Genomic DNA, 25,501 nt, shown 5'->3' with positions numbered 1-25,501 from the left:
TTGATCAACACAGTACATAAAATAAGCACAATCAAAACGTCAGATAGGTCGGACCACTGTGTTTAACTATAGGGTATACTTACTGTATGTAATAGTGTGCAGAGTTCAATTCATGTTTAATTTGAGACCAGCAACCATGATTTCTATGTATTTTTTATGTTGTAAGGATTTTTTTTATGTTGCTTTGGTATAGTAGGTAGTGCATTGTGGGTCATTCACAGCAGAATATGGCTTCCATGCTGTGGGCGAGTTGGTCTCCCGGGTCTCTCAGATCTAAATTGGTATTAAATGTGATTTGCATCGTCATATTATGTGTAGAAGCGGTCAGAACTGATCATTTATATTATTTGTTTACGGTATATAATATATTATTCGTTTAGAAAAAAATCATTTCACTTAGCAAGCATTTTTTGTGTTCGTCATCTATTCAACATGAAACCGTTTGCTGGGTAGTAAAGATATGGAGCTGCCGTCGCCCACCTCTTGTACAGTGTTGCCGTTAACTGTTCTCATACTCACATGAAAAGCAAGATGCCTGTGTTGGCCATGGCGTAAGATAGCCCCAGGATGCCACTGCCCATGATGGCGTTGCTCAAGTTGAAGACGGACATCCCGAAAGAGGTGTGACCTGGGTGCTGAGAGACAGACAGACAGAGAGAGAGAGAGAGAGAGAGAGAGAGAGAAAGAGAGATATCTACATTAAAAAAACAGTTTGCAAGTCATATCTAAATGTAATCTGTCTCGGATGATTGATCACCTGTTTAAAAATGGAGTTAGTAATGTAATCTTCCAGAATATTTACCCAGTAATGCAATAGGCCAGTGTGAGCAAACATTTGGCAATGTGCTGTACACAGCATAGCAGGTCACTGACATTAGCAAATATGATTTCACCTGCGCAATTCAGGGGAAAAGCAGCCTGAGATTCTCTCACACTGTCAGATGACACCAGTGATGTTCACTTATTTTAAAGGATCAGTGTGTAGAATTGGCATCCAGCGAATGGACTTGGCAGAAATGGAATTAGTTTTAATTCGTGTATAATCGCCTGAAAATAAAAATCGTGTTTTTCTTACATTAATATGAGCCCTTTATATCTACATAGAGAGTTGGTACTCTTCCACAGAGCCTGTCATGGTGCACAGTCATGTTTCTACAGTAGCCCAGAATGGACAAACCAAACACTGGCTGGAGAAGGGACAAACTAGGCACAAACCAAACACTGGCTGGAGAAGGGACAAGCCAAACACTGGCACAGGATGTTTTTGTACTCTTATTTAGTATGAAGCGTAATGTGAATACTGTGTTAAATCCTCTTACGTATTCTTCGTGGTATTCCTCATATTTCTTCTTCTTCATCATCCCATTTGTGAGGAACTTCTGACTTTCTCCGTCGTCGACGTCATCCATGAATTGACTGCAAAGACAATAAAAGAAAAAGAAATCAACACAGGCATGCAGAAAAAAGTGAGGCTCAAGGCTAGAGAGAGTTCCATCAGTGTAGCCGTGTCTGACAGCCAGCCTGCCCGGCCCAGCAGCTTCCTCCCTGGGGGAAACAGACAGGGCTCGGTGTGGGGCGGAGTGGAGGATCAATTAGGTAGTATGTACTGTAGTCTCCCAAGCCAGTCTATCTCTTCCACAATCTTTGAATAGTCCAGAGACAGTCTGCACTTTAGCCAATAAAAACGTCGCCAGAGGAAGTTGTCATCTTCAAAAGAAAAAAAGACGCTTCAAACCGGAGGAAGTTTGATGGTATTCGACCAATCACGACACATGTAAACAAAACTGATGGAAGTGATTGGAGGAATTAGCAGATGTCCCGCCTTGAGTGGTTGTCCTGCCTTATTTCCGTTTTGACCAAACTTTCTCCTCTATGAAGTACAGACGGGTAGGCGGAAGTAAATTTCTTTTGTAAATTGCGCATCTGTTTTGAGAGACTACTCAGTATGGGGCTTGTATCACATATTTTTCATGAGTTATTATTAAGCTATTGAGGGAAAAGCCATGGTTAATAGCGAGTGTGTGTTCCCTAAAAGTGTTACCAAAATCAGTATTCACTGAGTAAGAGTTTGGATCTCAACAAAATCTCTCATTCAATATGAGCTAAAAGAACAGCAGTTGCTGAATGAGCAAAAGCATCAGTGATCATTTAACTGAACACATTTTAGCTTTTTTTTGGTTTGTTTTTTAGCTCTTTAACAGCTCTATTAGTAGTAAGTAACTAATTGAAGAATCAACATTTGGCAACACTTGGGAATTTTGTAGTGTTTACTGTTGAAACTGAAATAGGGATATGCCAACTTTTGGAGAGTTTTGCGCATTTGCCATATTGCCCATACATAACCAAGATACACAATGCCTTTACCGTACTCTCTATGCAGTATACCGTGAGGCAGACAATTGTCCAAGTCCCTCTGATCCGAGTCCCAAGCGAGTCTCAAGTCAATTGGTCCCGAGTCTCAAGCAAGTCCCAAGTCTTTCCTTTTGTCTGCAAGTCAAGTCAAGTCAAGTCACAATGTTATTTCAAGTCAAGTCTCGAGTCGAGTCACAGGTTATGTCAAGTCGAGTCACAGGTTAGAAAAAATGACAAGGCAGAGATTATTTAGGCTGCAGACGTGCGCGTTCACGTTAATACGTGCTTGTTGCCAAGCAACACACTTCTCTCAGAGCTCGAGACAGCTGACAGACACCTCCAACTCAGCTCAAACTTATAGAGCTGTATTCAAAGCATAGAAACGTTCTCACAGCTCAATTTAACAGCGCCAACACAAGCAGTTTGATCACAAGTGCAATCAGTACTGAATGCGATGGCAGTCTGCGCACTGCGGGCAGTTGACGAAGTCAGGAAGAAATTGAAAGATCTTCCGACGCATCAGCTTAAAACCCGCCGACGAGCGGAGGTCCTGCGCCCAAAACGTCTATATTTACAGCACATATCGATCGATATTTTTGGAGAAGATTCCGGCCGCATCACGCGCAGGTCAAGATGAGACAGCTGTCAGTGAGTAGCTACGCATTTGGGTGTAACTTTTACGCCTGCTCCATACACAGACGCAGCGCATACAGGGTGCACTAGTCATAAAATTATGTTAGTCGTAACTTTGAGTTCTACATCGGACGTAGCGTGTAAACCTAGGCGTACGCCCAGCTGGTGCACTCGGCTGATCTTGTCACAAGTCCGAGTCGAGTTTCGAGTCATTTTCTTCCAAGTCCGAGTCGAGTTTCAAGTATTTACCTTCCAAGTCCGAGTCGAGTCGGAAGTCGTCAAATTTGCGACTCGAGTCGACTCGAGTCCGAGTCCCTATGACTCGAGTCCAATTGTCTGCCGTGAGGTACAGTCATCCAGTTAGTTAGTATCGCCAATGAATTGGAGGAAACGGTACAACCGTTCAAAGTCACCAAAAACACACATTTCTAACAGCGCCAAAAAGCTCTCTATGTACATGTTGTGACTCAGGTACTCACCACGAGATGAAATATTCATCCAAAATGCTAGAGAAACGCTCTTTTTTTTAAGGTAAATAGATAGCCGGAACTACTTTCTAAACATGGCTGCACTGCATACAGCGCATGCGCTGTGTACAGGCAAACAAGGAAGTAACTTGATCTTTGTTTAGTTCTCGGTGTGTGTGAATTACTATGAAAATATGGATTATTTCATTGCGTGGTGAGTACCCGAGTTACAACATGTACATAGAGCTTTTTGGTGCTGTTAGAAATTTGTGTTTTTGGCGATACTATCGAACTGGACGATTGTAGCTCACTGTATACTGCACGGAGAGTGCCGGTAAAGACATTGTGTATGTTGGTTATGTATGGGCGATATGGCAAATGGGCGAAACTCCCAAAAAGTTGGCGTATCCCTTTAATCACCAGAGGCCGAAGCACAGTTATTAACACAGTTAACCTCCAACAAGTACCAACTCATTTGTGGAAGGAAATGAAAAATAGCTGCAAGATTAGATTACAATCTATAACACAGTTTGAATCACCAGGCCTACATGTTATGATGAAAAATGAAAGACAACAGTCTGAATGAGATGGTAGTTAGTTATCAGATATTTGAGTTTGCAGCTCAGTTTGAAGGCTGTCATTGTGTTTGTCACCGATTTGCCTTGTAAAATACTAAAGTTACAGGAATATTTCACCCAATAATGCAAATTGTGTCATCATCTCCTCCCCCTCATGTCAGTTGAAACACAGGTGAAGTTTGTCCATATAACACACAGGGAGGTTGTCAGCACAACTATCTATAAGATATGGTAATGGTATATATATATAGGTATACATAATATGTGATGTAGTTTTATGTATATTCTACACATCTGTAATGGTATGTAGGTAATTCTGATGTATGCAATATCTTGAAAGGTATAGTATGTATGTATGTATGTATGTATGTATGTATGTATGTATGTATGTAATATCCGAAATTGTACCGTTTGTACAGAATGTATTTTTGTACAGAATGTAAATTTTGTATGTGATATCTTGAAACTATGCAAGTTGTTTGACCCCAGGAAGAATAGCTGCAGCTCTGCTGTAGCTAATGGGGATCTTAAATAAAGACAAAAAAAAAAAGATATTGCGTTAACGAACAGCCGACGGACGTATGTACAGATGGACGGATGTACGTACGTATGTACGGACAACCCGAATCCATAATGCCTCCGGCCTGGCTATCGCCGGCGGAGGCATAAAAAGGGCTCAAACCAGATGTTTATTTAAATGGCAAATGTCCTTTAAATGAACTGACCTGTTGATGGTGGCCTTCTCTGAGTCGATGGGTTCCGTGTAGCCGTCGCCCGTCAAGCTGTCTGTACTGTCGTCATCCGCCTCCGTCGACACTTTCTTCAGCTCCATGCGGTCCATAGATCCAGGCATCGTGCTGCACAGCAGGCAGGGGGCGGGGTAGGGTTTAGGGTTCCACAGCAGGAGCGAGGCACGTTAGGGTTTAGCGTCTAGGGGGACGTCAAGGGTTCAAAGTTCACGAGGCAGCGACGTGCTTCTTACTCAAACTCAGTCAGGCCTGGGTACCTGCAAGAAGAAACCAGACAATAGATGTATTAACATTAGAGCAGTGATTCTCAACCTTTTCTATATCAAGGAGCCACAGGCCCCAATTTGATGAGATTTTGTCTCTCCAACCCAATCTGAGAATATTTCTTATTGTCCAGAACTCCATGACTGTGTGTATTCTAGGTAGAGAGATAACAGAACTCCATGACTGTGTGTATTCTAGGTAGAGAGATAACAGAACTCCATGACTGTGTGTATTCTAGGTAGAGAGATAACAGAACTCCATGACTGTGTGTATTCTAGGTAGAGAGATAACAGAACTCCATGACTGTCTATATTCTAGGTAGAGAGATAACAGAACTCCATGACTGTGTGTATTCTAGGTAGAGAGATAACAGAACTCCATGACTGTGTGTATTCTAGGTAGAGAGATAACAGAACTTCATGACTGTCTATATTCTAGGTAGAGAGATAACAGAACTCCATGACTGTCTATATTCTAGGTAGAGAGATAACAGAACTCCATGACTGTGTGTATTCTAGGTAGAGATAACAGAACTCCATGACTGTCTATATTCTAGGTAGAGAGATAACAGAACTCCATGACTGTCTATATTCTAGGTAGAGAGATAACAGAACTCCATGACTGTCTATATTCTAGGTAGAGAGATAACAGAACTCCATGACTGTGTGTATTCTAGGTAGAGAGATAACAGAACTCCATGACTGTCTATATTCTAGGTAGAGAGATAACAGAACTCCATGACTGTATGTATTCTAGGTAGAGATAACAGAACTCCATGACTGTGTGTATTCTAGGTAGAGAGATAACAGAACTCCATGACTGTCTATATTCTAGGTAGAGAGATAACAGTAAGTGAAACTATGATCAAAACAGTCATTCAATTTCTTCCACATTCCCTTCTTATCTTATTATTATTCCCTGTAGGCTCCTAAGTGGAGCATGTAGGACGCCAATGGGCTCCGGCCGGTTTCTGTAGCACGTAGGTTTTTGCGGGGTGGGGGTGCTAGCCCCCATAAACCCTAACATATAGTACATGTTTTTGAAATATAATATAATCAACTAATGTTGAAGTTTAACAGTTTGCTGGGGACCCCCTGGAACCCCCTGACCCCTGGTAGTCCCCGGAACCCACGTTGAGAACCAGAGGAGCGCTGGCGGAAGGCTTCGGTCCACTTTAGCACATTCGACATCTCTACTGTCTCAAAGCCTACACATCTTAACCTACATCTCTTCCTTTGTGATTGGTCTAGATTTAACTCATTGAGTGCCAGCCACTTTTGGAGAACGGACGCTCCCAGTGCCAGAGTTTCAGAGCGTTTTCAGTGATTTCTCAAGGCCCACAGAATATTGTGTGATATTACTATGTAAACACCGAACACGCACAAAGAACGATGAGACTCTCTTCTATCATCTGCAAAAAAAAGTTTATTGATACCATTTTCCGTTCTTTAGTTATGAGCCGGAGAAGATAGGTTGTTTTGAGCAAAAAGACACGTTTCAAATTAGAAGCTGAGTTATTCCGCCTTTTGTGAAATGAAGCATTTCAAGCACATTCACTGAGTCTGAAGCTAATATTTTCTGATGTAGTGACGTGGTGTAGTTGTGTGGTGCCCTGCGTGCACCACCCCCCTCCCCCCCCCCCCCTCAGCTGCAAACTCCTCCCCACACTAACACACAGCCTAACACGCACCCAGTCTATTTTCTTTTATTTATCTAATTTCCCCCCTGCGATCAATAACCGCCATCATATCTGATATTATACAATATTACATGTGTCTAAATCACTGTGTCATATCTGATATTATACAATATTACATGTGTCTAGACTCTAAATGACCGCATCAATGCTGAATAGACTTAGAGAATCAAACTCCTTCTGAGACAGTCTTGGTCTGGTCTTATCGGACATGGTAGAGGCTTTTGGCCTTGACGGAGAACTGTTGGAGGTAAAACAAGGCCTTCTGCCCCTAACTGATGCATCCTCCTTCCTGGAACCGAGGAGCTGTTGATGATATTACCTTGAAGAGGGCAGCCAGGACATCACGTGACCTGCCACCCCGTGCCTCACCAGCAACAAGAAGCAGCCTGTTATTCTGCTACCTCGCTACTCTGTGTTACTGTGTCCGTTTCACACAAGCTTGGTCATTAGCGTGACCGGTGGAGCCGAACAATTAAAATGTAAAGCACAATATGAACTTGTGCACTTCCCAGATGACAGACAGAGGTTGCAGTTAATTGCTTAAAAGGGACACTCCACCAATTTTCAATGCTGATTTATTTTGCACATAATCTCACACATGGTTTTGATTTGAGTAAAGTTGTGGACCAGTGATTGAATTTGTGCATGAATGACATCACTGGTCCACAACTTTACTCAAAGCAACTCTCAACAACTGTCAAACTAAATGATTGTCTGGAAAACGGTTTACACTTTTCGGATATGTGTGAGATTCTGTGTAAAATAAATCAGCATTGAAAATCGGTGGAGTGTCCCTTTAAGTGAGAGAGAACGTGGTCTAAACTGGATTTGTGAACAAGGTGTTTTAGAGCTGCAGGTACAGTAATCTGTGGTCCATGAATCAAAACCTTTCAGACTCAGACTCGGTAGTAAATTCTGCACACCGACATCCATTTGAACAAAATCAATTTAGAAGTTCTATTGACATGCAATTGCTATATTCTGTCAAATATGGCTGGTTGATAATTAAATATTATCGTTTATCGTCTTTCAGTGGAATCATATCATTATATGAAGAGATTGTAATATTGTGGAACACATTCTGACTGTCTAAATGATGACAAGCAAATTTGACTTACAAACTAACTGATAAAATGAAGTATGGTAGGAATATTATTTGTTTTGATATCACACCTAACATCACCATTCAGCAATGATATGAACATCCATTTGATTATTTAATGTGACTTTGCATACATGAACCATATCGTGATATATATTCATGATAAAGGAACATTCTTAATTTAACATTAATTTCAACCATATGTCGTCCAAAGCCCTAAGTGACTGTCGTCCAAAGCCCTAAGTGACTATCTGATTTATTTTGTCAATCTTACAGCCCTTAATTACCAATTAATTTGTGATTTAGAAATCACATTGTTTCTAAAGTCTTGTGCTGATAGTAATGTCTCACAAATGAAATTAATCTGTCCCACACTTCTTCTGCCTTTATGAAGACATTACAAGTAAATGTTGACATGCCTCGAGATTGTCGGTCCAGACAAACACCGGCCAATCACCGTGCTTAAACATGGCACAAAGTGTTGAATCACATCACAGTGCTTCCCATACACAGTGCAGCAACCCTCCCTCCGCTGTGAGCGGAGACTGTAGTTCATAGTTATTGATGTGCAAATTGACATGTGACGTCAGTTAACCCCTCCATCCCCCCCGGCTACTATTTTCACCCAGCTGGACATTGTAGGCACTACGGCTTACATCTCCATATCGATCAATGACCTCCGGTGGGCCTTTTTCACAACGGCCATTTTGTCTCGAGAAGGCAGGGTAAACACAGGTGCAAGCAAAACATGAATGAGGGGTCTCCAACTTCCATTACGTAAGCAGGAGATCAGAGGCGGCCGGCGAGAGGATGTAACCGCTCCGTTTAAAATTATTTGGACTGCCAATTACCCACAGTGCCGTGCGACAGCCATCCGCACAAAGAGCTCTTTGACCGGATCTGAAGGATCCCAAACGCTTCCTCTGTTCCTCTGACAACAACGCCATGGCAACAGGCAGACGAACAACAACAACAACAAAGAGGGAGAGACAGGCCGACGCACTACAGACCAATGTTGTGTTTGAGTTCAATGTTTAAAGTGGTAATCCAGAAGATCCTCATTTGCACTACGCTTCCCAGAAATCACCTGTCAAACAAACAGTGGGGGGCACTGGGCACAGCTGGGGTTTCTGTTCAGTCATGGTGGCGATCACTGTTTATGCTCATTACCCAGCTCTTCTCCTACTGTTTATTCCCAGCTACCCACATACGTCAAACGCATCACTTCCTGCTACCCACATGCGTCAAACGCATCACTTCCTGCTACCCACATACGTCAAACGCATCACTTCCTGCTACCCACATACGTCAAACGCATCACTTCCTGCTACCCACATACATCAAACGCATCACTTCCTGCTACCCACATACATCAAACGCATCACTTCCTGCTACCCACATACATCAAACGCATCACTTCCTGCTACCCACATACGTCAAACGCATCACTTCCTGCTACCCACATACATCAAACGCATCACTTCCTGCTACCCACATACATCAAACGCATCACTTCCTGCTACCCACATACATCAAACGCATCACTTCCTGCTACCCACATACATCAAACGCATCACTTCCTGCTACCCACATACATCAAACGCATCACTTCCTGCTACCCACATGCGTCAAACGCATCACTTCCTGCTACCCACATACGTCAAACGCATCACTTCCTGCTACCCACATACGTCAAACGCATCACTTCCTGCTACCCACATACGTCAAACGCATCACTTCCTGCTACCCACATACGTCAAACGCATCACTTCCTGCTACCCACATACGTCAAACGCATCACTTCCTGCTACCCACATACGTCAAACGCATCACTTCCTGCTACCCACATACGTCAAACGCATCACTTCCTGCTACCCACATACATCAAACGCATCACTTCCTGCTACCCACATACATCAAACGCATCACTTCCTGCTACCCACATACATCAAACGCATCACTTCCTGCTACCCACATGCGTCAAACGCATCACTTCCTGCTACCCACATACGTCAAACGCATCACTTCCTGCTACCCACATGCGTCAAACGCATCACTTCCTGCTACCCACATACGTCAAACGCATCACTTCCTGCTACCCACATACGTCAAACGCATCACTTCCTGCTACCCACATACGTCAAACGCATCACTTCCTGCTACCCACATGCGTCAAACGCATCACTTCCTGCTACCCACATACGTCAAACGCATCACTTCCTGCTACCCACATACGTCAAACGCATCACTTCCTGCTACCCACATACGTCAAACGCATCACTTCCTGCTATCCACATGCGTCAAACGCATCACTTCCTGCTACCCACATACGTCAAACGCATCACTTCCTGCTACCCACATACGTCAAACGCATCACTTCCTGCTACCCACATGCGTCAAACGCATCACTTCCTGCTACCCACATACGTCAAACGCATCACTTCCTGCTACCCACATACGTCAAACGCATCACTTCCTGCTACCCACATACATCAAACGCATCACTTCCTGCTACCCACATGCGTCAAACGCATCACTTCCTGCTACCCACATACGTCAAACGCATCACTTCCTGCTACCCACATGCGTCAAACGCATCACTTCCTGCTACCCACATACGTCAAACGCATCACTTCCTGCTACCCACATACGTCAAACGCATCACTTCCTGCTACCCACATACGTCAAACGCATCACTTCCTGCTACCCACATGCGTCAAACGCATCACTTCCTGCTACCCACATACGTCAAACGCATCACTTCCTGCTACCCACATACGTCAAACGCATCACTTCCTGCTACCCACATACGTCAAACGCATCACTTCCTGCTATCCACATGCGTCAAACGCATCACTTCCTGCTACCCACATACGTCAAACGCATCACTTCCTGCTACCCACATACATCAAACGCATCACTTCCTGCTACCCACATGCGTCAAACGCATCACTTCCTGGTTAGAACAGACAAGAAAATTGTGTCAATCATCTCCTCCCCCTCATGTCAGTTGAAACACAGGTGAAGTTTGTCCATATAACACACAGGGAGGTTTGTCCATATAACACACAGGGAGGTTGCCAGCACAACTTGGTAGCAGCCTCCTCCAAAACAACAACTGAAGTCAGTGAGGACCAGTTCTTCAGAGTTCCAAAAATACCTCTACTGTATTTACACCATCATTTACACAGGGTTTTAATGTTTTTTAAGAGCTTTTTAAGACCTCAACCAATATCATTTAAGACCCAAGAAATTTCAAAACAATTTGATAGATAGAAAATTTGATAGATAGAAAATAGGGCTGGTCAATATGGACCAAAAAACAACAACATATCTCCGTATATTTTTAAGATGAATGGTGATACATGAAAAAATCTCGATATTTTCTACAAAGTGGACTAAATGTTAAGTTGTAAATCAAAGCTATATGTGAGATGTCACAAGCTGTTTGATTACAACAAGACAGTACTTGACCAAATAGCTCAATATCGAGATTGTAGACACAACTGATTGATTTGCAACAAATAGTGGTGTATAGGTCTTTCTATACTGTTTTTCTTTTGGAACTCTAAAGAACTGGTCCCCCTTGACTGTAGCTGCAACCTCCCTGTGTTATAATATAACATATTTCACCTGTGGTTAATTTGGCCTGAGGGGGAGGAGATGATGACATCATTTTCATTTTTGGGTCAACTATTGTTTTCTAAGCTGGTACTTTACAGCTGGTAAAAAAAGGCGATGGTCACCACGATTTTTGCAACAGTTATCTAATGAGGAAGTGGATGACGCAGTAACTGGGCCTTTTGCATCACGAGTCACGAAATGTAGTCTGTTTACAGTCAACAACATGGCAGTGTGTGAAAACTCTCCATCATAACCTCAAACTGGTTTATGGAACTTCTTTTCAGTCTCAACCCATATGAAGATTAGAGCTGGGTGGGTATTGGTTCAAATTTCAAGAATCGATTCGATTCTTATTCACAAGGTTCGATTAATTTCAATATCGATTTGGTTAGTGATACCAAAACGTGTTTTTTGAGCTGTAACCTGAATTACATGACTGTCCAGTTATGTAACACAGGGGTTCCCAACCTTTTTTGCACCAAGTAGATACATGGGGAAAAAAAGTTGCGGACCGGTTGTCAATTTTAATGGTTTTAGTTACACATATATTTACCAGGCAGGTGGTGACAAAGGGTAAATAACAGCCTTTTCATCTGTCAATAAAGACACTTTCACAATTATGCACAGTGATTTGATTTCAGCCTATATAATTTCTAAAAGTAGATATTAATGATCAAACATTTCCATTTATGTAGCCTACAGTATTTGTTTTTGTTTCAACTACAGACATAAATAAACGTCAACTCGAAACTATGTTTCAACTATCACACACAGCATAATATTTTAGCCTGTTTATTAAAATAATAATAATAATAATAATAATAATAATAATAATAATAATAATAATAATAATAATAATAATAATAAATCGATCTCTGGACATATGAATCGATATCAAAGGATTAAAATAATAATCGATTAAAAATCGGAGAATCGATTTTTTTGAACCCAGCCCTAATGAAGATATTCAACTCATTTTTCAGATCAAGGACCCCTAATTTAGTCCACATTACAGCCACAGACCCCATTTGATGAGATTTTGTCTCACCGGACCAAAAATTGAGAATATTTTTTTGTTATTAGAAATGATTTTGTCCAGAATTCCATGACTATCTGTAGAGGACAAATCAGCATGATGTCAGAATCCCCGCAAATCCCCCGGAAATGTGGAATCCTGCAGCAGTTAACTAGTATGAGTTGTGCCAAATATTAATATCTCAAAAACTAAACATCACATCGCTTATATTTTGACATTCTGAGTGAGAGCAGAAGTAGCTCAAGAGTTTGATGTATAATATATGCATGTCGTGTTAAAGTTGTGTGAACTGTCGCAGTTTTTAAAATGTAAACAGCACCGCTGGCTAGAGTGAGGTGCTCAAGCTTAGGCTCCATAGGGTCCCATAGAGACACTGCGGAGTGCGTCATCATTCAGAAACCATGCCCGAAACTTGGGGAAAACAAAAACTCCCCCCCAATCCTGGCATTCTCCTATGTCACGTGTTGCACACAAAGATCATATATACGGAAGATGAACACTCCAACTTACTTCCCGCTGCCATGACGTTTAGAGTCGATCTGAAGTGAAAAATGACTTTTTTTTTAACTATTCAAGATTCAAAATTCAAGATTTTTATTGTCACTCCGTAGTACAAGTATCACGTGTGAAATTCTTGTGCTGTGAACTCCGTTTACAACATACTACAAATATAACAGGGCTATTTTAGATCACATCCCGTCATAGAGTGCACCTATTTAGCAATGTATGCCAAAAAAGATTACATCAAACGTCAACCATGTTTTTTCATTCAAAACTAAATCTACAGTCTGCTTACGTCACGTGTACTACCCAATTTCAACCAATAATATCATGACATCCGACAGCTGGGCTGTCAATCAATCTCCAACTGTCATTCTCCAACTGTCATTCTCCAGCAATTGTGTGGTGCAGTGTTGACTGTTGAGTCGACACAGAGTTAACGTTAACTAGCTGATTTTTCTGCCGGGGGCAAAGGCTCAAAAATGTACACTAGGGCTGCACGATTAATCATATTTTCATCGTCATCGCGATATGAAAATGCGCGATGAACACATCGCAAAAGTCACGTGTTATCGCAAAAGAAAAGTGCACCTGAACGCAACATGCAAGATACCGGCTGAATAAGTGTCCAAATGTTCATGTCATTCTGGCCAATACTCCACTTCTGTTATAACATTTCAGTCTGGAATATGGAATATCTTTCAATAATCGTTATGACTAAAAGGCTAAAAGTAATCTCATGTGTAAGAAATAACTGTTCTACATTGAAGTAAAAATGTAAATAATTAACTTGTATGGTTTTGGATTTTTTTTTAGCTTCAAGAGTGCCTTTTTGTTTGTATGACCCTCAACACAGGTTTTGAGAATCCCGTGCCACTTACTGATACGTATGCTTAAATGAACACACTCATATTGCAAAATGAATTGAGGCCCTCACTGTAATACTTCCGAAGTTGAATTTGAAGTTCAGCATTAATACATTTGTCATTTTTTGTCCTAGATTTACCTTTGTGTGTTATTGCAATATAAAACTACATAATTGAGAATCGATTCTAGATTCTGGAATCGAGAATCGTTGGAATCGTGAATCGTTGAAATCGACAATCGATTCTGGAATCGGATCGTGACCCCAGGAATCAGAATCGGATCGGATCGTGGCTTAGCCGGATCGGAGCACCCCTACCCATTAATATTTTTGTTTATAGCATTTTTTTATTTATCGCAGGTCATATCGTCATCGCAATATTGAACAGTGTTATCACACATTGCAGCTTTTCCTCATATCGTGCAGCCCTAATACGCACATTGAATAATGCTCCTAGGAAAGAAACTGATGAAGATCCTTTGTGTGACCGAAAAGTTCTCCTCTCCCTCGTCTTCCTCCTGCAGCAGCTCGAGGGTATCGTTACGCCTGCCTGCTCCGATAACAGGGGAGATGAAGGGGAGACTAATGTTAGTCCTCCACAACTGAATGGAGGCTAACGTTAGCGAGGCTAACGTGCGCTGTGTTTTGTGCACAATGGAAGCGCCCTCGACATGATTTTCATAGCGTTCTGACTGAAAAAAAAACGCTTTTGGTGTGAATGTCCCCTAACACAAACGTGGCGAGGAGGTGTTGCTCGCCGCACACACTCATCTCATCGTTGCAGCAGACGTCCATTTAAAACGCAAATTCAAACCACTCAGCTTGCATGGGCTTTCGCATTGAATCATCGTTACGTAAAAACCTTGAACCTGGATTTACTGTCTGAGCTGTTTTCCAGGAAGAATTGATTTAGTGAAGCTGCTGGCTAGGGCTGCAACTAACGATTATTTTGATAATCGATTAATCAGTAGGGTTAGTTGTCGATTAATCGGATATATTGAAATCGCTCAGAAATGCTCGATTTAACCCTTTGATGCATACAATTCCAACATTACGATGCTTCTAGTAGTCCCTGCAACATAAGTCTGCATCAAAACATTCTTGTTTATACTGTATTCATTAGTGGTTTATATTGGAACACTTCAAACTTGCATACAAAAAGGGGGAAACCACAACCAAGTTAAATTGCAGAAAACTGTTTTTATTTACTCAAGAACATGAACCGAACCAGTGCTATTTTTCTTTTTTCTGTCATTGACTGTCCATCAGTGTGGTACATCTTTTTTCTTTGTCCCCTCTTCTACTGTATTCAGTGGTAAACTTTATTTTAAACTTGCAAAGAAAATGAAGAGGTTTTTTTGGTGGTACATCTTTTTTCTTTGTCCCCTCTTGTTTATAGTATACTGTATTCACACTGGTTTCTTTCAAACTTGCAAAGAAAAATGGGAATCACAAAATCACAGTTAAATTTAAAACACAAAAGTTAAATTGAAGATAACAGATTCACCCCTTCACCTCCCCTCTCCTTCACTGCCTCCTTCCTTCAGCCCTTCACCTCCTCTTTCACTGCCTACTTCCTTTAGCCCTTCACCACTTTACTTCCTCTCTCCTTCACTGCCTACTTCCTTTAGCCCTTCACCACTTCACCTCCCCTCTCTCCAGATATCTTCATATCTTCTTAAATAAAGTGCTTTAACGGACCTGCTCCTGGAATGTGTCTTCATATTTTCGCTCCATCAGTTTTGTGAAGAATGTTCTTGAAGGAAGAGTGTAGCCAGGGTGGAGGGTGTTAATCATGGCAATGAAGCCTGTATCTCCAACCATTGACATGGGCCTCATGTCGGTGACCAGCATGTTCAGGACACTGTCTGTCATGATGGCTGCTTGCCTTGGTGTACAAGCCGCATTCCCCACAACGAAACGCCTCATGGTGAGTTGTTTTTTTCTGAAATGAGAAAGACAGTATGAGCGAGTATGCCTAACAGCACTATTAACATAAAACTCAATAAAACTCACTCATTGATGATTTAGTTGATAATTGCTTATGTAAAGAAGGCCTTTATATAACAGAAGCCTCAAATGAAATTTGTCTTAGTCACTCCTTACATTAAGATGCGCGCACACACACACCAATGAACAAGGGACAACAACATCTCTTTTAGCCTTAGTTTACAGACCAAGTCTGCTCTAACGTTAGCAAGTTAACGTAACGTTAACTAGCCGGTCGGCTATAACGTTAATGTTGTCGACCTGGATGCGGGCGGAATGCGCATCGACTGTTAACGTTAGATAAACAAAACAAACTATCTGCTGTCTGCTCTACCACTAACGTAACGTTAACGAGCCGGTCGGCTATAGCGTTAACGTTGTCGACCTGGGTGCGGGCGCATCGACTGTTAACGTTAGATAAACAAAACAAACTATCTGCTGTGAGGCGAACATTTCCACTTCAAACAACAATACACATGGGTCTAATAATGTAACACTAGTTTACATGCATATCGAGTTTGTAGTAGAATAACGTTAACTTACCCCGCTGCTGAGCTCCCTTCACCATCATCCAATGATCCAACATGTTTGCGTTTAAGGTGTTCACGCAGGGCCGTTGTGCTGCCATGCCATGCAAGATCGGCTTTGCACATTTTGCACGTAACTGACTTTTTATTTCCAGTTAATATGAAGTGCTCCCAAACTTGCTAAGTTTTGGGTCAAGCTGCTTTCTCCTCGGGCATGTTTCCAAGTTGTTTGTCGTTTACTGCGCGTGACGTAGTCGGCTCCGCGACAGCGGGGCCAGGGAGTGACGTAGCCAGCACTGCGCTGCAGCAGCTGCGATCAGCTGTTGTTTTTTATCAACAAAACAGATGGCTCTGCGGTCCAACTAATCGCGAGGCAACGAATCGATAATCAAATTCGTTGCCAACGAATTTGATCATCGATTTTAATCGATTTAATCGATTAGTTGTTGCAGCCCTACTGCTGGCATGCTGTGGCTAATTCTGAATGAGAGAGAGAAGCATGCAACTAGGGCAGTATGTCATCTGTTGACATGAGAAACTTTGAAATTAGGTAACAGGAAGAACGAAATGCAAGTCACCCAAACCACAGCTGCTGCAGTCTCATCTCAGTCTTCACTACCACCTCACTTCCTGTCGCTGCCAGCTCAGTCAGACATGAAGAAAACAAACCACACCGTCCACAAGTTCATGCCCAAAACACAGGTCACAGAGAACCAATGTGAGAGCACCGCAGGCGTATTTAGTAGCTTCATTTAATCTACAGCATAAATGTGTAGTTTAACATCAAAACAATTATTGCAAATCCGCAATTGTGTCATCGTGATACAGACGCTGAAGACCATAAACTGAGTGGAGGAGATATGACAACTTTGCTTTGGTACTTTGGTTAGGGCTGGGTGATAGCATGGACCAAAAAGCATAATGTTGGTATTTTTAGGCTGATGGCAATAATACACGACATATATCTTGGTCTGTAGTGGGCTAAATGTTCAGTTGCAAGTCAAAGCCCCATGTGGGATGTTACAACAAGCACTTATTAAAACAAGTCAATCATCACAAATCAGAAGTTGAAACCAATTTGTAGGTGATATCATGGCGATACAGACGCTGAAAAGCAAAAAGCTGACTGGAGATATGATGACAATGTGCAACTTTGCTTTGGTTCTTGGATCTTTTGCATTCTAATGTCACACTGTCAGCATGAAGAGGATCCACTGGCTTCTCATTCTAATGTCACACTGTCAGCATGAAGACAATCCACTGGCTTCTCATTGTAATGTCACACTGTCACCATGAAGAGAATCCACTGGCTTCTCATTGTAATGTCACACTGTCACCATGAAGAGAATCCACTGGCTTCTCATTGTAATGTCACGCTGTCACCATGAAGAGAATCCACTGGCTTCTCATTGTAATGTCACACTGTCACCATGAAGAGAATCCACTGGCTTCTCATTCTAATGTCACACTGTCAGCATGAAGAGAATCCACTGGCTTCTCATTGTAATGTCACACTGTCACCATGAAGAGAATCCACTGGCTTCTCATTCTAATGTCACACTGTCAGCATGAAGAGAATCCACTGGCTTCTCATTCTAATGTCACTAGGGCTGTCCCAGCGAGTCGACGTAATCGACGACGTCGACTACGTAAATACGTCGACGCGCGCTACGTGCGTCGATCAGCCAAGACGCGTGGCCGTCTTGGCTGATCTTCCAGAAACTAGGGCAACAACTATTGGCGATGCAGCTAAAACTCATCCTACTGCTACTCCACGAGCACGATCGTCTAAAGTGTGGGAATACTTCTCGCAGAAACCAAACAATGTGGTGCTCTGTCGGCTGTGCAAAATGGAGATGGCTTATCACAGCAGTACTTCTGCAATGAACGAACACTTGAAGAGAAGACACGCGGGAGCGCTTTTTCAAGACGACAGGAACGAAACACAAGCAGCACCGTAAGTCATGTTTAATGTTTGTCTAAGCATGATATATTAGCATGAACATGGAACGTGTTTCTGATAGTGGTAGTCACTTACCATTGTAGTTTCTAAACCATGACCGTCATGTTGAAAGTAATTTCTGCACCGCAGCGAACACACCATTTAACGGTGTTATTCTGCCGTTTAACGTTAACGTACATATTTCCGTTTGCTTTCACGGCTAACATGTAGAAAATTGATTAAACTAACGTTACAGACCATTGTTAGTCTGTTGCTGCTCACGTTAATTTACTGCGTGCGTGCATCATTTAACAGTGCTATTCGGCTGTTTACATTCTTCTGTTTGCGTTCACGGCCATGTAAGATGAGATCAAAAACTAACGTTACAGACCATTGTTACAGTCTGTGACTGTTAGTCTGTAAATCGTTTTGTATTATTTATTTATTTCCTTACCCCACACTGATGCAAACATTAAATACATTTGGCGGAGTTAGCTGCACAATGAATGCACATTACTCCAGTGATTAAATAAATCCATGTCCTGTAAAAATACTGATCCTCCTCAGTTTAGGGAAAGGGTTCATACATGCAGTGATGAATCATGATGATGATCAATTTAATCTATGTGATGAGAGCAGGCAACTGACAAATAGGCAGGCACTATCTATTATAATAATAAGATTCATATTAATAATAATAATAATTAATGTGATCATATCATAATAACAGACATGGAAATTAGACTTAGACTAATTTTAAACATGTCCCTACAGTATTATATTATTATTTCTCTCTCTTTTCAGGAAGCAACCCAGTGTGGAACAGTTTTTCCCCAAACGAAACTGCACACCCAAGATGTCAGCAGAGCTGAGTGACAGCATCTTAAAGATGATAATATGTGATGTATTTGCACTACATTTATATGTACTTGTATTTGCACACTTGTACTTGTGATATGTTGGACTGTTGAGAATGAGATGGTTAAATAAACTACTGAAATTGAGAAGTTTTTGGTTATTTATTTGTTTTGGGTAAATTTATTGAAAAATTAAATAAAAAATAATCGTTAGATTAATCGACTAATCGAAAAAATAATCGTTAGTCGAATCGATAAGAAAATAATCGTTTGGGACAGCCCTAAATGTCACACTGTCACCATGAAGAGAATACACTGGCTTCTCATTGTAATGTCACACTGTCAGCATGAAGAGAATCCACTGGCTTCTCATTCTAATGTCACACTGTCACCATGAAGAGAATCCACTGGCTTCTCATTCTAATGTCACACTGTCACCATGAAGAGAATCCACTGGCTTCTCATTCTAATGTCACACTGTCACCATGAAGAGAATCCACTGGCTTCTCATTCTAATGTCACACTGTCAGCACTGGCTTCTCGCTCAAACATAAAGACACAATTCAGCGAGAGCTCAGGAAGAAACACACAGCAAGTCTTGCATCAGCCAACTGTACAGCCATCACACCTGAGAGACACATTCCTGCATGTGATGACATCTGTCTGTCCCTCAAACACACCCTGTCTGTCTGTCTGCCTGCCTGCCTGCCTGTCTTACTACCTGCTTTTCTGTCTGCCTGTCTTACTACCTGCTTGTCTGCCTGCCTGCCTGCCTGTCTTACTACCTGCTTTTCTGTCTGCCTGTCTTACTACCTGCTTGTCTGCCTGCCTGCCTGCCTGTCTTACTACCTGCTTTTCTGTCTGCCTGTCTTACTACCTGCTTGTCTGTCTGTCTGCCTGCCTGTCTTACTACCTGCTTTTCTGTCTGCCTGTCTTACTACCTGCTTGTCTGTCTGTCTGCCTGCCTGTCTTACTACCTGCTTTTCTGTCTGCCTGTCTTACTACCTGCTTGTCTGTCTGTCTGCCTGCCTGTCTTACTACCTGCTTTTCTGTCTGCCTGTCTTACTACCTGCTTGTCTGTCTGTCTGCCTGCCTGTCTTACTACCTGCTTTTCTGTCTGCCTGTCTTACTACCTGCTTGTCTGTCTGCCTGCCTGCCTGCCTGTCTTACTACCTGCTTTTCTGTCTGCCTGTCTTACTACCTGCTTGTCTGTCTGTCTGCCTGCCTGTCTTACTACCTGCTTTTCTGTCTGCCTGTCTTACTACCTGCTTGTCTGTCTGTCTGCCTGCCTGTCTTACTACCTGCTTTTCTGTCTGCCTGTCTTACTACCTGCTTGTCTGTCTGTCTGCCTGCCTGTCTTACTACCTGCTTTTCTGTCTGCCTGTCTTACTACCTGCTTGTCTGCCTGCCTGCCTGCCTGTCTTACTACCTGCTTTTCTGTCTGCCTGTCTTACTACCTGCTTGTCTGTCTGTCTGCCTGCCTGTCTTACTACCTGCTTTTCTGTCTGCCTGTCTTACTACCTGCTTGTCTGTCTGTCTGCCTGCCTGTCTTACTACCTGCTTGTCTGTCTGTCTGCCTGCCTGTCTTACTACCTGCTTGTCTGTCTGTCTGTCTGTCTGTCTGTCTGTCTGCTTGTCTTAGTACCTGCTTGTTTGTCTGTCTGCCTGCCTGTGTCTGCCTGCCTGTCTGTCTGTCTGTCTGCCTGCCTAGTGCCTACCTGCCTGCCTGTCTGTCTCTGCCTGCCTGTCTGCCTGTCTGTGTCTGCCTGCCTGTCTGTCTGCCTGCCTGCCTGTCTGTGTCTGCCTGCCTGTCTGTCTGCCTGCCTACCTGCCTGTCTGCCTGTCTCCCTGCCTGCTGCACAGAGGGAGGCAAGCAGGCAGCCACTCCAAACACACTGCATGTGTCACCAAACTGTCACCAAATCACAGCCTATAAGGAATACTGTTGTGTAAATCTGCATTTGAGGAGAAATAACCACCTCACTGACTTCTAAAAATGAGTTTGACGTCCATGCAGCAATTATTTGATCAGAGCAGAAGCCAATTTTTTGAAATGTTGGTAAGACTTTATTTGGATAGTCCGCCTACAGAGAGTCTCCACAGAGTATTTGTATTATTTCAACAGCGTATTATTTGACATTCAACAATTCAACCGGTTAACAGATTTATCTCGACTGTGACAACGCATGAAGATACCTACATATTCCACTAGGTGTAGCTGTGTTGAATGTGAAGCAAACACAATCCATTTGTTGAATCAACTAATAAGCTGTTAAAAACATCTACAGCAGAGCCAAACAGTTGAATTGTTGAATGTCAACTGATGTCAATTGTCAACTGTTGAAATGTGACAAGTACTAGACTCTCTGTGGGCGGACTATCCAAATAATGTCTTAACCAATTATTAGCTCCATATGATGCAAATAATGAGATTTCCAGACATACTCACTCACTGAAAAGCTCCTAAAAGAGTCTGCAGGACCGTCCCGTGTGGCTTTCCTAGGGTTTTTGTTTTTTACATAGAGAGAGAGAGAGACACACAACACACACACACACACAGAGCAGAGAGAGAGACACACACACACACAGAGCAGAGAGAGAGAGACACACACACACACACACACACACACACACACACACACAGAGCAGTGAGAGAGAGACACACACAGAGCAGTGAGAGAGAGACACACACAGAGCAGTGAGAGAGAGACACACACACACACAGAGCAGTGAGAGAGAGACACACACACACACAGAGCAGAGAGAGAGAGAGAGAGAGAGGGGGGGGGGAACTGCACTGGCGAGGAGCTGCAGCTCTTTTGTAACTCAGGTGAGAGGGGAGGCTTTTTAAAAAGGCCAGAGGCAGGGTCTGCCTCAACCAATCAGGAGACACACATGGGACAGTCAGGGCCCGCCCCCTCTGAGCACGCTCCTAACCCCACTCCCCAAACACACACACACACACACACACACACACACACACACACACACACACACGTCTACAAGAGGGCCAAAGCCAAAGGCAAGACAAGTGAGAAATTCAATGTGATTTAGACTTTAAAAAAAGGTTGAAAAGTAGAGGCAGGAAAAGACTTACTGCCGTCTGAATGTCAGTAACTAAACACAAAGACACTTCTGCTAAAACCTGACATTCTGACCAACCAAAAAAAGCAGACCAAAATGTTGAGAAGCTAGCAAGTTTGAGTGAGAGAGAGAGAAGACTAAAAGTGAAGGGAGAGACGAAGAGAGAGAAAGGCGGTGAGTGTGAGAGAGAACAAGAGACAGAAGATACAGAGAGAGAGAGAGAGACTGAAGACAAAGACATAGGGATGAGAACTGAATTGATAAGATTTTATTGATGGAAACGCACATTATTTCGCATTTTCTTTTGCCGACTTTCTGAAAATCCAACTAGAGAGAGAAGACAGTGAGAGAAGACAGAGAGAAGACAGATAGAGAGAGAAGACAGACAGAGAGAGAAGACAGAGAGAAGGCAGAGAGAGAAGACAGTGAAAGAAGACAGACAGAGAGAGAGAGAAGAAAGAGAGAAGACAGACAGTGAGAGAAGACAGAGAGAGAAGATAGAGAAAAGACAGAGAGAAGACAGACAGAGAGAAGACAGACAGTGAGAGAAGACAGAGAAAAGACAGACAGAGAGAAGACAGACTCAGAGAGAGAAGGCAGAGAAAAGACAGAGAAAAGACAGACAGAGAGAAGACAGACTCAGAGAGAGAAGGCAGAGAGAGAAGACAGAGAGAATACAGAGAAAAGACGGAGAGAAGACAGACTCAGAGAGAGAAGACAGAGAGAAGACAGACTCAGAGAGAGAAGACAGACAGAGAGAAGACAGACAGTGAGAGAAGACAGAGAAAAGACAGAGAAAAGACAGACAGAGAGAAGACAGACTCAGAGAGAGAAGGCAGAGAGAGAAGACAGAGAGAATACAGAGAAAAGACGGAGAGAAGACAGACTCAGAGAGAGAAGACAGAGAGAAGACAGACTCAGAGAGAGAAGACAGATAGAGAAGACAGACTCAGAGAGAGAAGACAGTCAGAGAGAAGACAGACTCAGAGAGAGAAGACAGATAGAGAAGACAGAGAGAAGACAGACTCAGAGAGAGAAGACAGATAGAGAAGACAGAGAGAAGACAGACTCAGAGAGAGAAGACAGATAGAGAGAAGACAGACTCAGAGAGAGAAGACAGAGAGAAGACAGACTCAGAGAGAGAAGACAGAGAGAAGACAGACTCAGAGAGAGAAGACAGAGAGAAGACAGACTCAGAGAGAGAAGACAGATAGAGATAATACAGACTCAGAGAGAGAAGACAGAGAGAAGACAGACTCAGAGAGAGAAGACAGAGAGAAGACAGACTCAGAGAGAGAAGACAGAGAGAAGACAGACTCAGAGAGAGAAGACAGAGAGAAGACAGACTCAGAGAGAGAAGACAGAGAGAAGACAGACTCAGAGAGAGAAGACAGATAGAGAAGACAGACTCAGAGAGAGAAGACAGAGAGAAGACAGACTCAGAGAGAGAAGACAGAGAGAAGACAGACTCAGAGAGAGAAGACAGAGAGAAGACAGACTCAGAGAGAGAAGACAGAGAGAAGACAGAGAGAAGACAGACTCAGAGAGAGAAGACAGAGAGAAGACAGAGAGAAGACAGACTCAGAGAGAGAAGACAGAGAGAAGACAGACTCAGAGAGAGAAGACAGATAGAGTGAAACACTCGCACACTTGGAAAAAAAGAGGTGTCAGTCATCTGAAGCAGCCATCTCTCCATCAACTGACAGACAGCAGTGAGCACCAGCCGTTAAATAGCTGCCACCTCCCAGATCATGTGATCCGTCACATGACCACACACACATGTTTATCCCAGCCCTAAATTAAACATGTGGCAGATGAGCAGCCAAGATGACACTGCTGCTGTATCAACAGCTGGTCAGCCTTGGCCCCTCTCTCTCTCTCTCTCACACACACACACACACACACACACACACACACACACACACACACACACACACACACACACACACACACACACACACACACACACACACACACACGCACACGCACACGCACACGCACCCGCACCCCCCCACACACACACACACACACACACACACACACACACACACACACACACAATTGCTACCACTGCCTCCTTTGTACCCTCACTAGTGTGTACACCCCCCCCCCCCCACACACACACACACCCAGCATGTTGAGGGTAAGTGCCAGTGGGTTGGGGGTAGGTTGTGCCGCAGGCTGACCAATCAGAGCGCAGCATTTGGGGACGACGCTCTGCTGAAGGTCATGTTGGCCTCAGGGATGATGCAGCTTTATCTCTGTCCACTTTGTAATGTCTCCACATGGAGAAACACACACACACACTCACGTGTGCGCACACACATCCACACACACACACACACACCCACACATACACACACATACACACACTAGGGTTGTGCGATGTCAACTAAATAGCCATCATGATGGTTCCACAGTGAAACGTCACAATGGACGATGGCGCGGAGGGGGTGGGGTGGGGTGGGGGGGGGCGGGGGTGGGGGGGGGGGGGCAGAGAGCGCGCAACGCTCAGCAGAGCGAGGGAGATGGAGGGCCTGGTGCTAAACCTGAAACTGTGACCCGAGCTGAGGCTATTTAGACTGTGCTGGATATATTAGTCATTACTATCTATTAATACGTTTCTTTGCCACATTTGCGCATATTTGCGCTCACAAATGGACATCACGATGGTCCGATGTCGAAGGCTCAGAGGTCGATGGGGGTCGGCCCATCGACGCTGGAAAAATCTGAAAAAAATAGGAAAAAAAGTGTTTCTACTAATCTTCAGCCCAAAGACAACCAAAAACAAGCTGAGTAACTTCTCGGGGGATCAGGAGTAAAATAGAAAAGGAAAAACTAAAGGAGGGTGCTTGAAAATCGTCATGGAAGAAACAATACAGCCAAGTGAGTGGCAAAGGAAGGTAGGAACTTAGGACCCTGAAGGCACCGCAGCGAGATTCCTTACATGGCATCACACTCTTTCAAGTGTGAGTCTGGCCAATCAGCTGTGCCGAGGAAGCCCTGTGTCAGCCAATCCCGTCGCATAAGTTTAAGGGGGAACGTGAATTTGGGTTCAGCAGGATCATCTTCACGAACGTGAATCACTTTTATGCTGTTGATGGTTTAAGTGGCCGGTTGACTGCCTGGTTTAACCCCTGTGTGTCTGTTTCAACTGGAGAGATGTAGGCATCGTAAAAACACACAGAGAACAGCCCCCCCTCTTCAGCTCATTAACATTGAAAGCAGGGTT

General features: G+C 43.2%; 1 protein-coding gene across 1 annotated transcript in view; it reads right to left on the bottom strand.

Annotated features, from left to right (window-relative positions):
* slc38a4 (solute carrier family 38 member 4) overlaps positions 1-21,725 on the bottom strand; it is a gene marked incomplete at its 3' end in the record, with an annotated part of 67,232 nt that extends 45,507 nt beyond the window's left edge. The window contains exons 1-4 of the mRNA XM_083651591.1: positions 21,639-21,725; positions 4,756-5,036; positions 1,320-1,416; positions 520-635 (exon numbers count right to left, since the gene is read on the bottom strand). Of these exons, the coding sequence (XP_083507717.1) occupies positions 520-635; positions 1,320-1,416; positions 4,756-4,883 (341 nt within the window). The 5' untranslated portion in view covers positions 4,884-5,036; positions 21,639-21,725. The remainder of the gene's footprint in view (positions 1-519; positions 636-1,319; positions 1,417-4,755; positions 5,037-21,638) is intronic.
* Between the last annotated feature and the right edge of the window lie 3,776 nt (positions 21,726-25,501).

This window comes from Poromitra crassiceps (assembly GCF_964638095.1).
Source record: "Poromitra crassiceps genome assembly, chromosome: 2".
In the NCBI taxonomy this organism is placed as follows: domain Eukaryota; kingdom Metazoa; phylum Chordata; class Actinopteri; order Beryciformes; family Melamphaidae; genus Poromitra; species Poromitra crassiceps.
The sequence above is the reverse complement of the archived record's forward strand: the minus strand, read 5'-3'. Positions and strand labels throughout refer to the sequence as shown.